Source organism: Ambystoma mexicanum, chromosome 12 (assembly GCF_040938575.1).
Source record: "Ambystoma mexicanum isolate Mex_15411 chromosome 12, UKY_AmexF1_1, whole genome shotgun sequence".
Taxonomy (NCBI): domain Eukaryota; kingdom Metazoa; phylum Chordata; class Amphibia; order Caudata; family Ambystomatidae; genus Ambystoma; species Ambystoma mexicanum.
The window spans coordinates 223900559-223924667 of record NC_090936.1 but is presented as its reverse complement, the minus strand read 5'-3'; the positions used below and the strand labels follow the sequence as shown (position 1 = coordinate 223924667).

Genomic DNA, 24109 nt, shown 5'->3' with positions numbered 1-24109 from the left:
AGAGAAGTCTAATAGTGGGCTGTTTTTGTGCACTGTATGAATGCAAATACATAAATAAATAAATAAATACATAAGCAGCAATCAGTTCTTGGTGCACAAAATGTAGTCTTTTGCTGAAGCAAAATCACAAATACTATCAATGGGTGCTGAGTCCCTCAGATTTACTGCAAGCAAAACACGAACGGCAGGATATGTTTGAACACATGATAATAATCTTGTGACACACCCATCAGGGCACTGACATTGTGCGAGGTTATCCAGAGTATTGATGAGCTTCTTTTCGTTGCAGTGTGCACCAGGGGGATGCTTGATGGAACTGTGCATTCAGCTCAGCATCATTATGCTGGGGAAGCAGCTCATTCAAAACAATATATTTGAAATTGGAATCCCGTAAGTATTTTTACATGTGTAAAGCAGCCTGTTGTGTTTTTTCGCTAAATAATATTTTATTAAGTAAATACAACACATTTCATTAAATGACAACAGTCTATAGTGTTATCCACTATATAGCCAGTTTTAGGTACATTTTAACTTTGACTCGGAATTCTCTGGGGAAGGTTTCTTAAGCATTCTGTTATCTACAACTAATTTCCTGTGCACAAAATATTGGCAATGTTTAGCAAAACTGACAGATAACACAAATAACCCACACACTCAAACAGGCATTGCTTCTGACAAGAAAGAATATGTACATGTAACATAATCCCCTGGTGGCGCTGACATACGTGTTTCATCACAAACATATGCTATGTTAACAAAATGTTTTCATTTGTATGTTTTTAAATGGTGCATGCAAGCATGTACATATAAGTAAATGGAAAGCACATATAAATAGTTGTATTTTACTGGGAAAAAAATGCATAGAAACGTTTGCTGGAGATTGTTCTCAGCAAGTCAAGGAAATACACGTTGAGCTACTGGGAATATCTCCAGCAACAACTTGTTTGCTGATATTTATTAAAGCAATTTTGTTTTGTATGTTTTGAAAAAGTCGGACCTTTTGGCAGGGGTTATAAACTGAAAATGTACTTATTGCATTGTCTTTTTTTAATTTTGAAAGATTGGCAACATCAAATGCAAAAAGTCACAAAATTGAAAATTGTGAAATTGCCCAATTGTGCACATCCTCAACCATCATCTTACCTTTGTATGGATTTGTCACAGTTGTCATGGCAATGACCATGGAAAGTCAGGTATTTGTCATTTGCTGAATTTTCTTGGGTGGGAAGATATGCTCCACAGGCATTATTGGCTTCATCAAACTTAATACCCAAGAAAACATGAGATGTTGAAATAAGGCTAGGTAGTTTGAAAGCATCCATACACATATTGAAAGCTGAGTAAGCAAGGTTGCCATAAAGCAAAGGAAGGGTGAGGAGCGTTCAACGTAGTCTGAGCAAGGACCAATAGGTTTCCCAATAGTTGAGTGCATTTGATCACTGCTTGCATGGTTGCGCTTATCAAGCATTAGGGTTGCTTTTGAGAAATCTCTTAAAGGCTGGTGGGAGTGGGCTTGACCACGGGATCTATACCCTGTTGCAATGTTTGGTTATGGGTGAATGACTCAAAATCTCAGGAAAGAAGAGTACATTATTTGCATGCTTTTTAGCGCTACAGTAGTCGTTGCGCATCATGTTCTCATCCACGGCCCTGATTTGCGACAATGTCTGTGTAAGAGTTCAGAAATGCAGGTTTTGCGATTTTGGACAGCCTTTGAATATGCAGACTTTGAAACGTCCAGCCAGGAGCAGTCTTGTATGTTTATGAAGTGAATAGGCATGTAGGCGCATCCAATGACGAATCAATTTTGATATTTGATGTTATCAACTCCTCATATGTGTGTATTAGGTTCTATATATGTACATAAAAGGATGCATAATGGCCCTCATTACAACCCCGGCGTTAAGGGTTAACGACGGCGTTAACCCTTAACACCGGATTCCCACTTTAACGCCTGCTTTTGGCAGGCGTTAAAGTCCATGGCGCTAACCCGCCATGGTGCTAATTACGCCGTAATTTACGGCGGCGTAATTAGCGCCTTCCCCACTCTCATTATGCCCTATGGGGCAAAAATGGGAATGGGGAAGGGAAAATGGGAAATGGGGATTTACCGCCCCACTCACCTTGGAATGGGGCGGTAAATCCGCCATCCACCATGGTGCACTTAGCACCAAGGTTGTAATGACCTCCAATGTCTGTCCAACTCCAACTGCTGCAGCCTTGGGAGCTTATTACTGACTCATCAAAACATCCGAATGCAGACTAAACTTTCACATATATAAAACCCTCTCTTTCCTGGTAACACGCTAGTCTCAGTATTGTGAAAATATCAAAAGCACAGAAAGACACTGTATCCCCAACTGAGCTCAAGAAGCTCCAATCAACCAGCACTTAGAGTTGTACTTTGCATTCTTAGCAACCCATGGCTCCTGTATCTGAGTCATGGAGGTGCGGTTTGGAAGCTGATGTATCTTTGTCAATTCTCAAGACTTTCTTGCACTTCCTCTTGGCTACAATCTTCTAGACGCGGTCCTTGACAGGGTACCCACACTCTGGATTCACAGGTCTTGGTTAAACCTATATTAGTGAACAGCTTGCTGGAGCTTATAAATACTAATCTTGCTTAGATAAGCTGTACGGTTTAAAACACGTGTTAGCAGATGCAAATCAAATATTTGAAAACCCACCAAATGTTTGATCATTATTTGAGTGGGGCGGCCATTTTAGTACAAACTTGAATATGCTTTTAAAGTTATTCAAAGCAAATTTAATATGGTGAGTTGAATGTATGCCTAGTTTATTTCATAGTTTATTTCATGTTGCTGGCGTGACAGCAGTGGGGTACCTTTCCACACTTCCTTTATCATGTTACAAAGCCCTTTAATTCTTATTCTAGGTGCAGAAAAGTAACAGAGAGTGGGCTTCAATTCATCAAAACAATGCACTGAATGTCTATACCTTAGTGCAAAAGTTCCCCTCTACAAATGTCTCCTCTATGCAATTACTATTGTTTGTATCCGATAGTGCAACATAAAGCTGTAGAATAAAGTGAATTTATATTGTTCTCTTACACTTTTTTAATATAAATGGTTGTCAACGCATGCCACAATCAATCGTTGTGGCAGGCATTTTAAATCAATTCCAATGGACTCGCCCTGATTTTTCCCAGTTGTAAAAACAAGAGTATGCCATTAGAATTCATTGGTTTGCCACCTATATGCAAGTCACATGTTTGTGATAAACCTGGCAATCTTGCTACATGAAGAAGGAAGGGGGGAAGGATATGCCCATTTGCCCTGACTCATCATGCAAAATCCCTCGGATCAGTAAAAGTGGCTGGAAAAGTGCTGCTACTCATTACTCACACTTTTACCACCAGCGTTTAAGGATCTGGGGGTTTGGGAATTGATCCCCAATGTCTTTGACTGAACACTTGATTCAAGCTGCATTACACTGTGTCAAAAGCATTTCCGAAGACAATCAACAGGTAATAAAAAGCAACAGTAAATGGTCTTGAAGCATAGCTCTCAGTAGGGTCTGTCCCACTACACTGTGAACATGTGACTTCCATGAAAATACTAAGGCATTTCACCATTGGTAACAAAAAAAATGTTTTTCTTGCTTGGAAATTGTATGTGGTAAATAACATTTATTTTGAAGTCAGCGTTATCAATAATGTTAAGGCTAAGCAAGCCTTCTTTGATTATGATTGGACCCAGAACACTGATATATTCCATTCCTATCTATCGATGAGCCATCTGTCACATGAACATAGATGAAGAGGCTCCTTGACTAGGCTACTGCTACAATTCCCTAATTGCTTCTACAGAGGCATTCTACTAAGGGTGTGGTGGAATTTGTTATCAACTAGTGAAATTCAGCTAAGGAGATCTCTTATTAGGGCAGATCAAGCTGTCTGTAGGTTCTGCATGGTAAAATTGGAAACCCTAAGGCATTTGGTGCCTGAATGTCTTCCATTACAGGGCTTAAGAATACAGTACCTGGGGCCCCTAACAAAGAACGCATTTGTGTTTGATGAAGATATGCTATGGAAGAATTGTCTGGAAAATTATAATATCCGGGAAGGGTTGGCTCTGTCAGGTTTTGTCAAATCTTTGAATTTGTAGATTTGGTAAACAGATAATATCTAGCAGAGGAAGTATTTTATCTAATCTGAATTGATTTGGAAACACACAAATGTACCTTGAATTTATTTTACTTGAATTGTCTGTGCATTGAGTGTGTCTCTCTCAATTGAGAGTGTGTATTATCTGAGGTGAATGTATTTGTGGATTTTATTTATGTGATTCTTTTTTAATATGAATTTTGTTGATATTTTGGTTTGAACTGATCATTTTTCTTCTTTATTCTTGTGGGTAAATTTGTGTTGTATTTTATTTAATTTGCATTGAAATTGTAAGTGTAACTTGATAATGTGAAATTCTCTTTTTTTAAAGGTTTGAATTAACCAAATACAATAAAAAATAAAAAAAAACAATGTTATGAATCATCCTCGGAGAGCCTTTCCTTAGGGTATGCTTTCCCAGTCTTAGTTTGTTATTGGCCAAAATTATATTTTCTTGGATAAACCCAGCACACTGTTCCTTCTACCTAAAATCAATGCTTGTCAGCTGCTCCAATTGAGTGAGATGTTGTATACAATTTGGCCAGTGGGTGTCCTCGTTCTCCTGAAGCGAATGTACCTACCTCTAGTGCTCATGTATCTTCCGGCAGCCAGTATCTGTTAATGGCAGAAGCAGAGATACGGCATTGAATGGGTGGGTAACGCAGTGTTTTACACTATCCTCATGCCTTGCATAGAGCATTAGGACCGATGATAGCTGAGAACTATGCAGCAAATGTGAAATGTAGTGAACATTATTTTGAACTAATTCAACCATGAACTATTAACCATGAAGTATGTTTATTTGTTAGTTTTATCGAGTGAAACCATGGCATTGTTCGATCACTTCAGAGGGTTACATGTGATTAAAACGAAATTAAAAATAACAAATGCAATTTTACAGAGAAAACAAATACTGATTTTTTTTAAAAATGGGGACCCACTCCCAAAACCCCTGTTTATGCATTATTCTAACCACACCCCGAACCACCCCCACACCTTTTAACCCCTTATCCGCACCCCGATATTTTTAGCATTCAGTATTTCTTTCAGTAAAATTGCCTTTGCTATTTCCTATTCGATATAATCACTGCATACCCTTCAGCGCTTTTACAAGTGCAGACAAATACATTATAGAATAGTGTGGAGCTGCATAGGTGATGAGGGAGTTTAAGGAGCTTTGAGTGAGGTGTTGGGATTCTGCGGAAAGCTTGATGGTTACAATGTTGTTTCTTTGTGAACTCGCCTTGGCCAGATGTAGAGGCATTGAAGGGGTTGGGGTGACTGCTCGGCATCTAAGTAGGGTTTGGAGACTGTAATAAGGTCACCGGTTTGATTGGCTAGGGAAGGGTGTGAGGCTGAGAATACCTATGGAGGATAATTAGATTTGGTCTGGAAGCAAAGTAGCTATCTGAATCTTTAAAATCACTGCACTAGCAGAGAAAAGTACTCATGGTAGTCAGGGTTCACACTCAGGCTCAGATATTCTTGTGCTCCACTGTCAGGGTTCCCTTTCCATTTTCTATTTCTGTTGGCCATACCCAGTGTAACATACGCCGTTCTAGCATATCTTAAAGGTCAATATCCGCCAGTAATTCATAGGGTCACTTCTGTCCCCCTTCTTAAATATCATAATTACCACTGATCCCTTCCAGTAAGGCGGCGTAGGTCCCTGTGACACATTAATGGTAATTGAAAAGGCTAAACGTATATGTAACTGTCTTCTTTTGCATTTGAAAGGCATATTTGTACAGGATGGAATGAGAGGTATGTGCAGAATAAGAACAGTATCTAAGTTCCATTGATTACACAGGCCTCTATGATGTGTCTTTATAGATGCATACTTGTCAACCTTGTTCATTTGCAGACTTCCCATAAAGGCTTAAGATTGCGTAGTAGAATGATTACAGAACCTGCTTTCAGTTTTAGCTCATGAGGAGGCATTCGTCCAACAGCATTTCGCTCTTTAGAGACTGAAACGTTGAGCTGGTAAGTAACTGTTAATTTACACTGGAACCACCACGCCCTGTGTGAAGAGAAGTGGGGGTGGAAAGAAGTAACTTCAAATGATTCTGAATGTTTACGCTACAGGAATGTAATGGTGTCCGCATAGAACTGTGCTCATTCTGTTTGTTAAAATTATAGCTGTTGGTGACGTGGAAGGGAACACAAAGGTGCACTTTGCCATTTGGATATCAGAGGGCAACCTAACTCTGATATGTTGCATCAGCTGAGTACAGAAACATACCTAACCGTTTTATATATAGAGATTTTCCATAAAGTTGAAGGTTGGTTGGTAAATAGTGTATTCGTGGAATGCAGGTTACTGACTGGTGGGTGCCTTCCAGTATCTCAGACCTTGGGCTGTCTGAACAGAGCCCAGTATTATGAACGTGGCCCTCGCTTCTGATGCAGAGCAGTCTAAAGGACAACGTATTAACTGAGATCAGAAGATCTTCTCTCAAAGCCCATGTCAGTGAGCCTGTACTGTTATTATAGCATTCCTAGGGCTGGGAATTTTGGGAGCAGGTCAATGCAGGTGGCAGTGCTTTTATAGTAAACTGTAGTTGGATTTCAATAGCCAAAAAGAGCCTTGAAGATGAAACATTCCCAACGAGGAACAAAATGCATAAAATGCTGGGCCAAACTGCCTCACACATGTTCCAGAAACCATAATGCAATGTGTTTCAGTAGTTGTGACATTTCAGGGAATGCTTCTTTTAAATATTACCTTCTGGGAAAATAATTGCAACTTTTGAATGTATGTATAACGTCCTGGGAACATGCATCGTTAGTATCAGTTTAATTGTGAGCTCTGACAAGAATGTTATTATCATACATTCTATTAGTACACGGCTGGGGGTCAACTGGGAGGTGGCCTCCCAGCTATCAGGAAGCTCTGAACTGTGGCATTACCACATGAGAAAAACCCTGATCCGAGCCTCCTTGGAAGCGAGAGGCTGTCATCTTCCCTACCAGGCATCAGTTATGTGTGCTGCATGCTTCCTTTCCCATCCTAACCCCCACCTCCCATCCCCAAATTCCACATCCCCCACCGAGCCCACCCTCCTCCCCACTTACCTTGCACTCTTTTGTCCCTAGCTGGTGGCGGGGACAGTCAGTGTTCCCGGAGCATCTCTGTTGTGGCAATGGACACCATGGAAAGGTAGAAGGGACTACATTTTTTTAATTGGCAAATAAGGCATTTCTCAACATGAGCCCCTTCCTGTGAAGCTAGAGAGGTGAGCATGCTACACAATAATTCCCCTAGGTGTGGCGGTAAGCGGGACCTCAAAGGGAGAGACTCCCCTCTTGGGGCTAAGAACACCCATTTCCATAAGGAACTCCCTTCCTATTATCACCCATAGTTCAACACTGCACTACTGACTAACAAATATCCAGACTCCTCTTACATATACTACTGTAATTATATACCAGGAAAAAAACCTGGTACTCTGATGAGCAAGAATATAGGAGGAATTAGGCGTGATTGTCTATTAAACACTCAGACGAAGAAGCTGACGAGGTTGGATGAATGCATCACAGACACAAAGGAAGGACTTTCCTGAGAAGCTGGGGATTCCCCAGCTGTGCATCATAAAAAGAGGTGGTCTCAGAGAAGCAGTTTGTGAAGTCAGGGAGTTTCGAACTGGCCAAATTGAGAAGGTTGGGAAACGACAGGAGACACTGCTTCATGCATTTGAAAGCAGTTATGGAGAAGACGTGACAGTGGTACACTGACCGACCTACCAAGATGAACGAGTTGGTAAAAGTCCCTATAGGGAGGTTCAAGCAGTACCGAAAGAGAGCCCTCTTGTCGGCGTGCCAGAGAAGCTGCATGCCAGGAACAGACCCGAGGCAGTATGTACGTGGAAGAGGACTGCAATCTAAAAACGAAAGGAAGGAGGTGGTGGCATAAAAAGGAAACCAGGAGAATTCCCTTCTATCGCTGATATCACTGAGACACAGTGAAGTGTGTCTAAAGTAGCAAAAAGAGAAACCAGAGAACCATCCGGACTGAATATGGAAATTAACAAAAGAACACTGATCCAGTGACACAGGCCCCCTACACTACCAGTAAAGTAGAGAATGGGAGACTTGGGGAGCGAGGCATATAGAATCACTTAGCAATCCTGCATAATCATCCCAGTGAGGGTATAAAGACAGTGAAGATCACTCAGGGACCTTGCATATCCGTCCCGGTGAGTGGAACAAATATCAGAAGAGTAAACATCACTCTGAAACCCTTCATGCTTGTCCCAGTGAATTGCCAAGACATAAGAAGAGAGAAAGTCACTCAGGGATCCTGCCTACTGCTCCCAGTAGGTGGCAAGAATTCCAAGAATTCCAAAAGTGTGGGAGTTATACAGAAGCTCATCATAGATTTCCTAGTGAAGACCAAGAGTACAGAAAAAGCAAGAGTCAAATAGAGACTGTATCTATATGTCTCTGTGAGAAGAGAACAAGTCTGAAGAGTACTGAGAACAAGTGTACAAGGGCCTGGGAACATACCTTGAAGGAACTAAATAGGCTGTTACAAAGAGTTGACAGAGACTATTTGAAGATACTCTTATTAAAAGGAACTGTGCCTAAAAGCATCTCAGGAAAAGGGAGTCATTCTCCTGGTGTTTTCTGGTTTGTCTAAATGGTAGGGCTAGAATAGCTTACCTTTTTGTAAGGAGGACAGGCTATTTACTTTAGACTTCATGATTTATGACTAGATCCCTAGTATAGTTACAGTAATCAGGAAAACACTTAGCATAAGGAAAGTTAGGCATGTTCTTTTTATTTAAATAGAATCCTTGTGAACATGGCACATAATTGCCTGTATCCTTGTTCTGACCTACCACACACCCTGGTACGACATGCCAGATGTTAATAGCAATAACCCCTCAGTGAGGGGTCGTTACTGTGAAAGGCAATGCTGTGGGGATAACATGAAAGCCCTCACTTCGCTCTGGCCTCTAACGCTCAGGGTTTATTACTTAAGTAATGGGGAAAGTCACAAGCAAAGATTGAATCCCAGCTGTGACATTTTGCTGTACACCAAAATTCCCAAATTATTCTTAATGATGGGCTTGAATGAAGAATAAGGCTTGCATGTTGCATCATTGTATCTGCTCTGGCTCGTCTGCGGATTGATTACAAGTCCATTGAGAACGTTTTCTTTTTTTTTAAAACCTCACAAATTGCTGGGCACTATTGATCAGTGTGCAGGGTGGTCCCGTTACAAAGAATCATGGTGACTCTTAAAGAAAGTCCAAGGGTGTTTATAGAAATGGAAGTGTTCAGAATGGCTTTTAATCTCAAAGTTCTTCAGAGGTTTTGTGATATTAGTGGAACTGGCACTAGGGATGACCCTCTCTCTCTGCTCTGCCCCGGTCTTGGCCCCCACATCCCTAACTCAATCAGAGTGTTAGTAGGAGTAGGATCAGTAACCCCTATCTGTCTTTTTAGTCTTTCTGCACTTCAGGTGTTTTCCCTAAATCGATGGCTATCTGGCTCCCCAGGGAATTTCTAAATCGTGCTTGCCAATTCCCATTTAGTACTCTCAGGGAGTAATGAGCTGTGCCTTCCTTCGCCCTGTGTCACACTTGCTCCATGCATACACATTTGCACCTGTCCCTGATCCCTTTTTAATCTTCCTCCTACCTATCTCTTACTGAACCTCCAGTCTCTCACTCCGCCTATCCACCTCCAACCTTCAATCTTACTTCCCTCCTCACTGTTCCTCGCGTTTCAAGTTTTGTATTACTCGGGCACCCTGGCTGGGGTGGGCTGTGGTTGGGTTGGGGTCGGATCCTCCCTCCCCTCCCCCTGACAGCGCCTGTTTACGTGCCCTGTCACAACAGTTTCAAGCTAGGCACTTTAATGAGGAGCAGGAGGAGCTTTCACAAATACAAATCCATGAAGTATTTAGCAGTGGCAGGCTTCATTTATGCCACACATCCATAGTGCCTGTATATTATAGCTCCTCAACCTAACACACGCTCTACAAATGTTAAAAGGTGACTGATGCTGAAATGCTAGAGTTGAACGTGTTGACAGACACAGTGAAGATGCAATGCTAGTACCCGCACTGTCCAGCGAATAACACTCAGCAATGACTATCATTATGCCCCTAGAAATTCAACACATAGTCAAGCCAAGCCAGCTTCTTTTTTGGCACTATGTATATGGCATTACATTGATGTATATTTAACATGTAGGTTACACATGCCTTTAACTCGACCATTTATACAACATAAATATGTTCAGCCAGACGTATTAACAAGTGTATCAAAACACAACAACAAGAACAAAAAAACATTGTTATTGAAATAATGTTGGCCAACATCAAAATAAGTGTTCAGTTATGAAATGGTAGCAACTGTGTACATTACTATTTTAGAGAAAACACACAGCTACTGTAATGTCCTATGAAAATGGACATTAAATGAACTATGAAATGAAAAACTGTACACCTTAAAGCAATAGGCTGCAAAAAATAAAAAATGAAAAGACCTGATGCATGTATACTCAGCAAGTCTGAAATCATTAATCACATTCAGCACAATTGGGTAATAGAAGTGGGTTATACATCTTGCTACAACATCAAGTGAGGGTTTCTTAACAAATGTCTGGACCAAACAATCCAGAACACAACCGCAAACTCATATTTTGGTCCTCAAAAGACTTAATAGCAATAGTATTTATGGTAGAATGTATTAAAGCAGTGAGCAAACAAGAACACATTGTTGCTCTGAACAGGAAAACAGTTGTGGTAATGTTCAAAGACTCTCAACAAAAAGATGTGTACAATTGCCTTTCTGCACATTACCTAGACAAAGAAAACATATTCAGTTAAATTGTTCAAAAACACAGGTTTTGTTTAACCCTCACGCCTATTTAACACCTGGCAGAACAGAGCCTACTACAAAGTCTTAGATTAATGCTCACATTGAAGAATGCCAAAATAATGGCAAGTTTTCATTGTAACATTGAACATTTCTTATACATATTAACACCTAAAGTAAGGGTACTGATGTCTTGACCCAATGCGTTTTAGGACTCTGTCCCATCTTCAGAGGTATTGCCCCTTACCCAAGTACCTAGGATCAAGGACAATTAATTTTACTTTTTTATTGCAAAATGTTTAATCCTGAAACATACTCATACATGTCTAATCTTAATTTCATCTCTGTAACTAACCTTTCTAAATGGAAGTTAACCACTCTGTTAACTCCCAACAGTACGCCTGAGTTGGACTGTTCACTGCAACCAGATCTCTCCTACAAAAACAATATAGTATATATCTGCCAGGTCCCTAGTGTGAGATCTCCTCATTCTACAGTAGCCACCTTTCCCAAATATCACTCACCAAACAATTCCTGCTGGCTAATTCCAAGTAATCTGATCTCTTCAACAGCTGTCTACACAAAGTCTTGCCTTGATGGCTAATTCCGCGCTAGTATAACTTCCTAAACCGAACGCAAAAAATCGCCACCTGTATTCAGAAAGTAGCATTCACTAAATGGACTGCATAGTTCAGATGCCAGTTAGTTCCCATAATTTGTCTCTTTATGTACGAGAGTCTATTTATCTTAGTCACTGAAAGCTCACCTGTCAGTAAACGTTTCTCAATTTGCGCGTGTTAATCTTCATCCTCACTCGTTTCAGCCATATTGAACTTCTATGTCTATATATCGCAGGAGTGCATTCCCAGCGCTAACATGCGTTCCCCCAGCATGATAAGAGCATGCCAGTCGCCTTGTTGGATGTAAATGAAAAACATTGCATTGCCCTCTCAAGCAATGCTTCTCAATCAGCGCTCAACTGAATTCACGCTTTTCATCGCTATTACGTGCCTGTCTGACCACACATTTCTGATAATGCTGCACAATCCTCAATAATGAGGCCACAACTGTACTGCTGTAGTGGTAAGTTGGAGCATGGACCCATGTAGCCTGCAATCAGTTGGAGCACCCATCGCCCATCACCACTGGTCTCACTTGTACATCTTTTTGATCATTCCTCAACTATGATGTCATGACTGTATTGCATTACTGGTAAGTTGGAACCAGCCAGGAACCATGTGGTATGGGCGTTTGGTGCCCTGTCTGCAAGCAGTTGGAGCACCCATCGCCCATTACCACTGGTCTCACTAGTAAATCTCTTTGTTAAGGAGATGCCACTTCACAACTCTCAACTTTCCTTGTAGGGGGCCTATTTAAGGCCAGAGATCAATCTGGTTTCCTGCCCATTGCATAGCACAAGCCGACTGTGCTGTACATGTGGGAGACACTTCTGAAACGTAAAGATAAAGCCAGTCAAGCTGCTCTAATTCCTTTAGATGTGTCGGCAGCATTTGACACAGTAGAGCCCGCCGTATAAAACACTGATGAACGTTTCTGCATTGGCTCTGTCATGGCTGTATTTTGTCCTGGGAAACAGGAGGCAGAGGGTGCAGTTGGGAAGCTTTCTTTCATCTAGCAGCCCTGTCACTAGTTGTGTTTCACAAGGTTCAGCATCCACACCTCTCCTCTTTAATATCTCTATGTTTCCCCTGGTTCAGGTTATAGAGAAGTGGGGCTTTGAGTGTGAATTGTAAGTAGATGATACCCAGATTCTGGTTGAATCCCATAGCGGAGCAAATGGGAGTAGAGTGGTGGAGGATTGCCTGGGTGTGGCGCAGTGGTGGCTGCAGGACAACTGTCTGTGGTTGAATGGAGATAAGATGGAAGTCCTACTTCTGGGCTGCTCTTCAAAGTCCTCCATCCTTTTCCCTTGACCTTTCGAATTTGGGACCCTTCTGTCCCCTGTGGAGGTGGTCGGTAATGTGGTTGTGCTTTTTGACAGTCAACTTTCTTTTGCCCCAGAAGTGCAAGCAGTTGTAAAAAGTGATCGTTTCCATCTTTAGAATATTAATTTGTTGGTGCAATCATCTGTAAGACATATGCCCTTTTAAGATCTTAAATCTGGCAGTGTTTTTTTTCAACAGTGCAGTATTGCCTGTTCCACTATCTTGCCATTTCAAAAAACGAATTTCCAAATTACAAGCCATTCAAAATGTGTGGGTGTGATTTTTGGCATGAAACAATTTGACCATAACTCTCGGGCATGTCGAGAGCTAGGCTGGTTTCCAAATGGAATAACTGATTCACGTTTGGGCTATTGCACAAATGTGGAAAATTGTTTATAGTTTTGCAGCCAAGTATTATCACGCATGGCACAGTCCTATCTGTCAACACTTTCCCATTGATAAAGTGCCAGGAATCTGTTAGTGGAAGGCGAAATCCGCAATCTGTCATTTGGAGACTATCTCTTGTGTGTTTTGGGTTGCAGTCTGTGGAAGAACCTGCACATTGTGATCAGACACCAGTGTGGCAGTCAGTGCTTCATTGACTTTCTATTTTAATGTATTTTAATGTTTTATGTATTGATAGTATGTGTCTAAGTTCTGTACAGTGGTTTGAAACTGGTTGTGTACGAGCAATAAGTGTGTGCTTAATAAATAATGTTACTACTATTTTACTTCTGCTATTGGATCAATATCAGAACTCTCTGGCAGCTGTACCAGAACCAATGCTTCTTCGGTGGAGGAGACAAACTATGCACATGCCAGCTATCCTCCCCAGACGGAAGTTGAAGAGGAAAAATGCTTATTTCTGAGCCCCTGGATTGGAACTCATGCCACCAGAGAAGCCAAGGCAGCTGGATTCCTGCATTTGGCCATTCTAACCGTACTTCAAGTTAGTCAACTGCATTCAATCACATGTCAACCCTTCAGGAAGTGTGGTACTGTCTTTTGCACACTTTTTGAACCTTGAGTCAATGTGTTGCTACATTGAACCAGTTTGCTGCTGCATCGTGCCTGCAGAGCGCATCACCTGCCAGGCTCTAACAGGAAGCTCATCATATCTTCAAATAGCACCTCGAACCTCCAGGATCTTCACATGAAAGCAATATAGACCTCGACTCAAACTTCTGGAAGCATTGTTTCGCCCCATCGATTCGACCCAGCTATGTTCATCGCATTGAAACAGCTCAACCATCTAACCTTACCTGGTGAACATTTCAAAATTGACCATTCTGACATTGCATTGAACCACACAGAGCTTCTCATCGAAGCCGCCTTGAGGCCAACTCACTGCCTGCATCACTGCTGCTCACTGCATTCGAGCCTGATTTGACCTGCACGCACATTGCTTTGAGACCCAGTTTGAGGTTGTCGTACCACTAAGAAGAGACTTTGATCCTCTATTAGGACCCTCTAGACTGACAAGCTGCCCTTTTGCACCATTTTTTCTGAAGAATTGTCCTTTTAAAAGTGACATTGTTGACATTTCTCTTGCTCTTCCCCTTCTATATTGCTTCGAGTGCTTCAATCTCTATGTTCTCCATTCTTTCCACAGGGGTGGGATGTTGCGAGTGTTTATATAGTCAGTTAGCTTGCATATTTGTGTGTTTAATTAAAGTATGTATATATTTTTAGAACCTTGATTGGACATTCCTTTATTCCGGAGTCTGTTAATAATGTGAAAACATAAAAATAATATGAGGCCGGGAAGCCCAAAAGAAACACACCAACACAGGTTACAAAGAACATACAAGTGCTTTATTTAAAAGCTACAACAGTTACCAAAGTCAATTGACAAACGGATAGCTATTCGGCTCTCAGATTAACGTAACGAACTTCAACGAAGGTTCGATGCATTAGTAAGAGAGACCGTACATTGGAATACTTGGGTCTTTTATATGATTTGTCCAGCCCTTGGCCAACCCTCTCGCGGGTTAACCATTCTAGGGATCGGGCCTAAGGGTTCCTTGCCAGGTCAATCCTATAATTTATGCATTTTGATTAGTTTCGCTGATATAGTTGTATATTTACACGTCGGTCAGCAATAGGACAAGGTCTCAGTTCGCAACCCCAACAAGTAGCCTGCAGGTATATTAATTATTTGTTTGTGCGGAGGTCACAATGGCCAGAATCTTACTCAGAATGTCATTCAGCCTCCATTTTGATGTTCAGGGTGACTTCCACATTACAAGAGAACCTAAAATGGCGGCGTAATCCAAGATGGCGACTTACATTACTTTCTCTAAGGTCAAGACCTTGCCGCGGAGTTTATTCGCATGATGTTTTAGACAACTTGGCGTAGGCCAATACACATACAATTGCTGCGATAGGAGGCATAATATTGTTTCAATTCCGACAAACCCTCCTTTTGGCCTATGCCAAGTGCTAATATCACTTCTAATACTTTTGTAAATAACTCCATGCATTGTCGTCTATACATCCTGAATCATTATCTGTAATGTCTATAGCCATTAGGTCGTTCATCAGAACCTCTTGTAACACAACCTCTTTAGATGCTGTATCTGGGGTGTACATTTTGTGCCCTACTGTGCTCACCGCTTGAGCACAACACCCCCTTAGCATTGCACATATACTAGGTAGACATTGGAAACAGCAACAAAGGAATAGCAGGATTCCCAAAATAACCAGGATAACAGAAAGCACCTTCCAACCCCAGGATCGTAGAGAATCCCAGAACAAGGCGCTAATATTCCAATCTCCCACAGGAACATGCACCTCGGAACTAAGGATGTGCAAGTTCTGTATTGCTTTAAAAATTGTCGGTGAGGAGTCTGGTACGAAAACACAGCAAGCGGACCCCACTAATTTGCATACACCACCACGTTCTGCCAGAATGACATCTAATGCCATCCGATTTTGGAGTGCTACCAATCTTATTGCCTTTTGTTCTAGTTTCATATTGTAGAGTATATCCGTGGTCCGGTTGATGGTTCTCTCCAGTACTCTTGCTAGTCCCCTATTATTTTCAGAGTTTGCTATCTGTCCCCAAAATGGCACAACTGATTTCGCTATATCTCTCAATACTTGTCCAGGGGTATCCCCATCCTCGTCCCGCCGTGGGCGAGCCTTAGAAACTTCCAATGTACTAGCTACAAATACCCCAGGTAACAGGATTCCTAAATAACAGATTCCCTGCCAATCCTTGGGCAACCAGGGAAATGCTGAACTACCACAAACAAAATAAACAGGCCCCCTACATACAGAGGCCTGTTCTCTCCAGTCAAATTTACAATGTTCACACAACCTTCAAAATCTCCCATTGGCTGAGTGCCATTTCTTTGTACACAAAAGGGGACTGAATCAGGGCTATGATTTATAGAGTAGGAAGGAGGCACGGCGTCCTTATTGCCTATCGGAGCCATTTTAAAGGAAATTAGAGTTTGAAAAGGAAGAGATAGTTTATCAGACGGCCTAATAGAAGCAACATTAGGTTTACTTCTATTTGCAAAAAGCGAGCATCCCAGGGGAGTTAATTCACGTTTCTCAAAATCATTTAAATTAGTTCCATCAAAGTTCCCTGAGATGCTATCATTCCAACGGCCAAAGAATAGTGCTCTAAGAGAAGCATAGCAAGCAGTCGTTAAAGGTAAAGGGTGAATATACCATCCTAGCCCCTTGTTCCCATGTTGCGGTAAATGAGTGCAAATCCAACAATTACTCTTATTAAAAATGGCATGCGTTGCATTCATTACTATCATTAAAGTGTTATTATGATACTTTCATCTATGCTGGGAGTCTCTAGGTGACAGAGTGTGAAAGTGCACAGAGGGAGTCAAAGCAGTAGGTTCAATCTCAATTGGCAGTAGAGGTTTTAGAGGGTACATTTCTTCGAAGTACCAAAGTCCTACGGCAGTAATTACACAAATTCCAACCATTATTAACACAACACAGCAATACTTTTTCGGGGCCCAGGCACATTGTTCGTTGTCCGACTTGGTCACCCCCCTATTTACAAGTCCAGTGCGGGGAGCAGCGGTGGAGGTGGCAGGCATTGCAGTTTCTCAATCGACGACCCCAATGTTCGTTGCTGGCGACACTACAGTCGTGCAACTTCTTAGTCCTTCCCAACCCTAGGCAGCAGAATCCCCCTTTTTTTTCCTTTATGCTCGAAAGGAACTTTCTTTTACAAGGGAAAGCTTTCAATCACTTCTTCTTTCCAAATGCACGGAAAGACCCGTGCCGTAGTTCTATCTTCTTCGTCGAAGGTTGTACCTGGTGGTACCCATAACTGTTTGATCCGGAAACAAGGCGTCGTCACTTCCTGAGTGAAGCGACGTATCGGAGGCGACGGAAGTTGCAGAACTTGAAACAGTGTTTTCCGGAAGTGACTTTTCCAAAGAGTGCAGAGACGAAATGGACTGTTCCCCAAGCTCCACGGGCTCAGAGAAATTCTCCGACACACTCACAGCGCTGTTTGCTACTCGAAGATCAGAGATTGTAGCATCAGCGAGGGGTTCTGCTTCTTCTGTAACGTGTGGTGTCGGGTGAGGAAGTTTCTTGACATGCGTCGCGTGGATCCAGTGTTTTTTCCCAGCCACCCGCACTGCTGTCCGGGTGACCAACAGCACCTGGTAGGGTCCCCTCCAGCGAGGAGCGAGACAGGAAGACCTTTCATAGGCCTTCACTAGGACCCAACTTCCAGGCTGAATATCGTGTCCTGGGCCCGTGAACCGTACAGGTAAAGCTGAGTGAACCTGATGATAAATGAAATACAGGTTTTTAGTCAACTGGTTGCAGTAGTCTACAAGCAATACATTTTCTACCTCCATCAGGGCTTTAGGCTTCGGAAGACCCCAAATGTTAGCAGGTCTCCCCATCACTACCTCAAATGGAGAAAGCCCGGTCTTAGTTTGAGGTGTGGTACGCATGGCTAATAATACAATAGGTAAGGCATCTGGCCATTTCAATTTGGTATCGGCACATGTTTTTGCAAGATTATTCTTTAAGATACCATTATGTCTCTCTACCAACCCAGCACTTTGAGGATGTCTAGCTGAGTGAAATCGTTTTTCAATGTGTAACGCTTTGCATATCTGCAAAATTACTGCTGCAACAAAATGGGGACCATTGTCTGACCAAATTACCCTTGGAAGCCCAAATCGTGGAAAGAATTCTTTTACCATAGTCTTTGCAGTGGTCATGGCAGTAGCATCTTTAACGGGGAAAGCCTCGACCCATTTACTAAAAGCACAAATAATCACAAGAACATATTTTAGATTGTTACACCGTTCCATCTCAATAAAATCAAAGTGGATGACCTTGAATGGAACAGAAGGGGGCCCAAAGCTTCCCCTTGGAGTTACTGTCCCCTTCCCCACATTGTGCTGTAAGCAAATCATACAATTCTGAACATGTCGCTGTGCAGTCTTCAAAATTGTATCATTCAGCCAGACTTGTTCTAACATTTTTGTGATCTGCTGAGCACACACATGCGTAGGACCGTGTGCCATCGTAACCATTGCCAGCACATATGAATCAGGGAGCAACCATTTTCCTTCAGATGCATCCACCCAACACCCATCATCATCCAGTTTCCCCATTCCTTCGGCCCACCTTTTAGACTCTTCTACTGTGGCATCAGTTTGAATATCTCGCACAGACCCAATACCCTCATCCATTACATAGGCATCTTTTGTTTCCCTTAGAGCATACATGTCCGCGCTAAGGTCTGTAGCCGTTTGCCTGGCTATCTGGTCAGCAAAAGCATTCCCTTTTCCCACATCATCTATGACCTTACGATGTGCTGCACATTTCATGATCGCTAACTGCCTAGGGAGTGAGAGTGCCGAGAGCAATTGCACTATCAGGGGACCATGCTGGATCTTGGTCCCATGTGAGGTTACGAACCCTCTTTCCGACCAGAGCCTCCCAAAGTTGTGAGCCACCCCAAAGGTGTACTGGCTATTAGTATATATGTTTACTATAGGCCCTTCGGAGAGTTCACAAGCTCGGGTCAACGCTATAATCTCTGCGGCCTGCGTGGAGTTATACGAAATTCTCTTAGTTTCAACAACCGTACTCAACGTAGTAACTGCATAAGCAGCTGTAGATGTACCATCTGGAAGTTTGAAGCAGGAGCCATCACAAAACAGCTCCCCTTCTGCATTGTCCAAAGGAGTATCTATAAGATCTATCCTGCCCTTCGTTTCCTGTTCAGTGGTATACAGGCAGTCATGTAATTCTTCGTCACCGCAAACAGTATTTTGCGGGAGAGGTAGAAGTTCAGCCGGATTAAGAACACAACACCTCTTAATTTGAATGTGAGGGGCAAACAGAATTAATTCATACCTTGTTAGCCGTGCAGAGGTGAGGTGTTGCGTTTGGGTTTTATTCAATAGGATATCTACAGAGTGAGGTACCATCAAAATTAAATCATGGCCTAGGACCATTCCCTCACTCTGTGTTACAGATGCGGCAGCAGCAGCGACAGCTCGCAAACATCTTGGCAAAGCACATGCGACAGGATGAAGGGCGGAGGAGTAGTAGCCGCACAGCCTATTCTTCCCTCCGTGTTCCTGTGTTAACACAGCCAAAGCACATCCATCACATTCATGCACAAACAACACAAAGGCCTTATCATAATTTGGAGTACCCAGAACCGGTGCAGAGCATAACGCGGTTTTGAGAAGCTCAAATGATCGTTGATGTTCCGACTTCCATGGCAGTGGCAGAGAAATGCCCTTCTTCGTCAAAGCCAACATCGGTTTTATCACTAGTGAAAAGTTCGGAATCCACAAACTACAGTAAGAAGCCATACCTATTAAGGCTCTGACTTCCTTCTGTGTTTTTGGAACAGACATGCCAGAAATGTGTTTTATTCTTTCAGGTGTCAATCTTCTCCCCTCCTTTGACAGGAGGTAGCCTAAATAGGCGACCTCCTGACAACAATATTGACATTTTTGAGCAAAGCTTTATGACCATTTTTAGCTAGATGAACAAGCAACAGTACAGTGCCTTCTTTACAAGCACTTTCAGAATCTGCAGCCAAAAGCAAATCATCGACATACTGAAGCAGTGTACAAGTAGGTGGCAATTCAAGGGTTTCGAGCTGCTCTTTCAAAGCTCTACTATAAATGCTTGGACTTTCAGTATACCCTTGAGGTGCCCGAGTAAATGTAAATGAACGTCCCCCCAAGGTGAACGCAAACAAATATCTACTCTCTTTGTGTATAGGAATGCTAAAGAAAGCATTTTTTAAATCCACAACACTGAAATGCGTAGCCATAGCAGGGATCATTGTTAGTATCGTTGTTACATCAGGCACAATTGGAAATTGTGGGGCGACAACTTTGTTAATAGCACGAAGATCAATTATGAACCGGTTCGGGATTGCATTGTCGCCTTTCTTGTATAGAGGCAAAATCTGGCTGTTACATAAACCACCTGCAATCTCCTCAATCACCCCACGATGCACAAAATCGGAGACAATGCACTTCAAAGCACGTTCGCCCTCAACTGATATTTAATACTGCGGAATGAGCAGTAATTTAACTCCATGTTTCAAAACTATTTTGTCGGGTTCCATCTCTAGTACCCCGACATCATTGTCGTCCACTGCCCATAAACATTCCGGAAAAAACGCTAAACTCAGGAGGCAATGGTCGAATCAGAAACTGAGAATTGGGAAGTTGCTGTGGTGAAACTGTCAGTCGTACTCCGTCAGAGGAACAATGAATTACTGCATTCAATTTCTTCAACAGATTTAACCCCAGCAAATTCTCTCCACAGTTCGAAGTCAGAAGGAAGGGACAATGGTCCGTAAAGGGACCCAGAGAAACAGACACCGGTGAAGAAACCGGACAAACAAATGGTATACCAGAAAACCCTACAGAAACATTTGTTTGCCCTGACAGTGGAACCCGGGAATGATCAATGGAGCACTTCTGTGCTCCAGTGTCTATCAAAAACTGGTGTTTCCTATTCCCCACTAACAATTCAACGTAGGGGCCTTTCTGATTAACAGGAATAGGTAAAGGTTCCAAACCCTGCTGCGGGCAGTCCTAACGAAATAAAATGTCGTCGGAAGGAAGCTCTTCAGAAAGGTAGGCAGCAGAAGGGTGATCAAATATGTTTCTTGCGTCCACACTCAAGGTCTGATTTTCCCGTGAAAAAGGTTGCTGAGGTTCGTGTGAAAACTGACCTCTATCAGGGCCCCCTGCTCCAGAGCGACTTCTAGGTCGTCTACCCATACTCCCAAACGCATTGTTTGACCTTTGTCGAAGGACGGGGCACTGTGCTCGCCAATGACCTTCCTGGCGGCAATAGGCACATTGATTAATATTCACAGAACCCAAAGGAGCATTTCCTTTTGGGACATACTGACCTCTGGTCTGTGTCGTACCTCCTCTTGGGTTTCTGACAATTTGTTGTAATAATACTTTAGTCTTCAGATCTTCTTTCCTCTTCTCTATTTTATCCTTTTCATTATTAACACGGTTCTCATAATACTGAGCCATGTGCAAAACTTCAGATTGAGATTTCGCCTGCCAAGCGCTCTCAGAGGACATAATCTGTGACTGGATATCGGGCAACAATCCACGTACAAATTTGTCCACGAACAACCTTTTCCCAGACTCTGTACCCAAGTCCTGTCCACTGAAGTCAGAAAATACCTGTTTGAATCTATTAAAGAATTCGGTGGCGCCTTCAGTTTTTCCTTGAACACAGGCCGTAAGCTTGTCCCAAATGGAATTATAGTTTTTAATTTTGCGACAATTCTATCAGGCAAAGTGAGTATTACCTGAGGTGGTTTCTCACCAGCTGGTCTTTCCCCATCAAACCTAGTCATGTTAGCCCACGTATCTCCCAACCCTGGCACATCGTCTATTGTCCGAACCTGCTTCCATAAATCTACGGGTAGGAGTACAGGGAATAGCAAGTCAATATCACTTAAGGTGAACACAGAGGACTGCAAAACGGACTCTATCTCTTTGTAAAACCCTGTCGGGTTTTTCCTGATATCGGGAATCGATTGTCTAATAGTGTTCGCTTCCTGTCGTGAAAATGGGACGTGAACAAATTCCGATACATAATGCGCAGGGATATCCATAGGGGGTGCACCAGTCCCAACGTTAGCAGGAATGTCAACCTTTGGGACAAATGTCGGAGGAACCTCTCTCATAGGCAACTGAGATATAGGTAACTCCGACCGCTTACTAAGCAACAGAGCCAGGTCGAGCGCTAAGGCAGTCGAAGAAGTGTTGGGCGAAAAAGCCCTTTTACAAATCCCCAATAACTCTATAGGACAACTAACCTTCTTCCTTACACATTCTTCCTGCAGGTACTGTACCATTACCTGGATCACCTTCCTTTGCATTCCTACTGTATACTGACTATACGTGTCATATACTTCATCTGGCGGAATCGATGAATCCGAGATCCATCGAATCGCATCTTTGGTACAAATTCGTACTTCCTCAGGTGCCGATCTACGACACGGAAGGAACCTTTTCTGCACATACATACTGTCGTCTTCATCATCCTCATCTCCCTCCTATACTCAAACAATCTTTCAACATGACCATGTACTTTCTCCTCTGTTTCCCTCGAAAGTGCTAAAGCATTTAGATCCCTCACCCCTTGTGGGAGATCCGAATTTTGTAATCTACCCCAGATCACACATAAATGTGTCCCCAAACCTTCGATAAAAACATTTTTCTCGGGAAAACTGTTCAAATTTGATAATGTGGAAAAAACATTAACTTGACCACCTTTCTCCATACAGTGCTTAGCCCATGCAAACAATTCCCGTTTCTTGTCTGTAGAAACAGTATTACGAGTGACAATCTTTGTCCCCGCACCCTGATCAACGTCAGTCAACACGGAACCACTCGGGAGCGGAGGTGCAGGCAAATTCAACAAAGGTGCGACTATCGGCGGAAGAGAAAGGGGTGGTACAATAGGTGGAGGAACAACAACTAGAGGAATAGGAACAATAGGTTGTACAGGGGGAACCGGAATAACAGCAGGAACAACAGCAGGGATGGGCAGAGCACCCGGGAGGGGATCATACGGAGGTGGCGCAGAGGCACCAGGCCTTCGTTCGTTTAACAATTTTTCAATAAATTCTTCAGAAACATGGAAATCTTTAGAGGGATACATTTTCTGGATTCTGAGTGAAAAAGCCCTATCCATATTTTTAACTGACTCTGAATGTTTTTCTTTATCATATAACAAAGCCTTTTCGGCATTTGTTTTATGACGGCGTGCATGTTTATCCCTACTTTTAAGCTGCTGCAATGCTTCTTTTTTCCAATTCTGCAAAACATCAAAGGCTGCATGTCTGGCCTTCTCTTTTAGCAAGACCGATTCTAGGTATTCAATACGGGGGATCTCAAAACTACCATTGATTGGCCACTGAAATTCGGAGGCATGTCTGGTTTGCCTGTGCCAAATATCATTGAATACTATACTTCCAATGCCATACTTACAGTACATAGTACATGCCGGCGACCCCTCCTGTGGTGCCAGGCAGCTAAATTCCAAAGATTGTCGATCGGTGCGGAACAGAGCCCTAAAGCAGCTAGACAATTTCCCAGGCATTTCACAAAAAATTGGTGTTACCTGGTCAATAATTGTGTCTGCAGATGCAATACGCCAAATTCAAATTGTCAGGGTTAAATTAAGAGCCGGGTCACGACTGCACCTGACCAAACCTAAGGAGGACCGTACGGTTTACCAAAGAACTTACCTAACGAATTTTACCTTGTGTTTGGTGGTTTTGACAAATCTGCCCGCCGCAAAAATGGACTCTCGTCAAGATGCCGTGTCAGACCACACGACTATCGTCCGAGGATCGGATCGTGCAGCGCTTACGAGGTATTGCATCTCGTTCGGTCGGGCCCGCAGTATCACACCGTCCTATCCCGGTTCGATAGTCTGCGTCAACCTTCAATGATCCGGCATCAATCTTGAGAGTCCCTATTCGGGTGCCAACTGTGAAAACATAAAAATAATATGAGGCCGGGAAGCCCAAAAGAAACACACCAACACAGGTTACAAAGAACATACAAGTGCTTTATTTAAAAGCTACAACAGTTACCAAAGTCAATTGACAAACGGATAGCTATTCGGCTCTCAGAGTAACGTAACGAACTTCAACGAAGGTTCGATGCATTAGTAAGAGA

The 24109-nt window shown here is 42.6% G+C and overlaps 1 protein-coding gene across 3 annotated transcripts in view; it reads left to right on the top strand.

The window, feature by feature from the left end:
- The window catches only part of ANO2 (anoctamin 2), a 2341832-nt gene that overhangs the window by 2074011 nt on the left and 243712 nt on the right, over positions 1-24109 (top strand). For all 3 annotated transcript variants that reach the window (XR_011281759.1, XM_069628333.1, XM_069628334.1), the window contains one exon: positions 290-390. Coding sequence is in view for 2 of the 3 variants with exons in the window: in XM_069628333.1 (XP_069484434.1) it covers positions 290-390 (101 nt within the window). In the remaining variant the exon portion in view is untranslated. The remainder of the gene's footprint in view (positions 1-289; positions 391-24109) is intronic.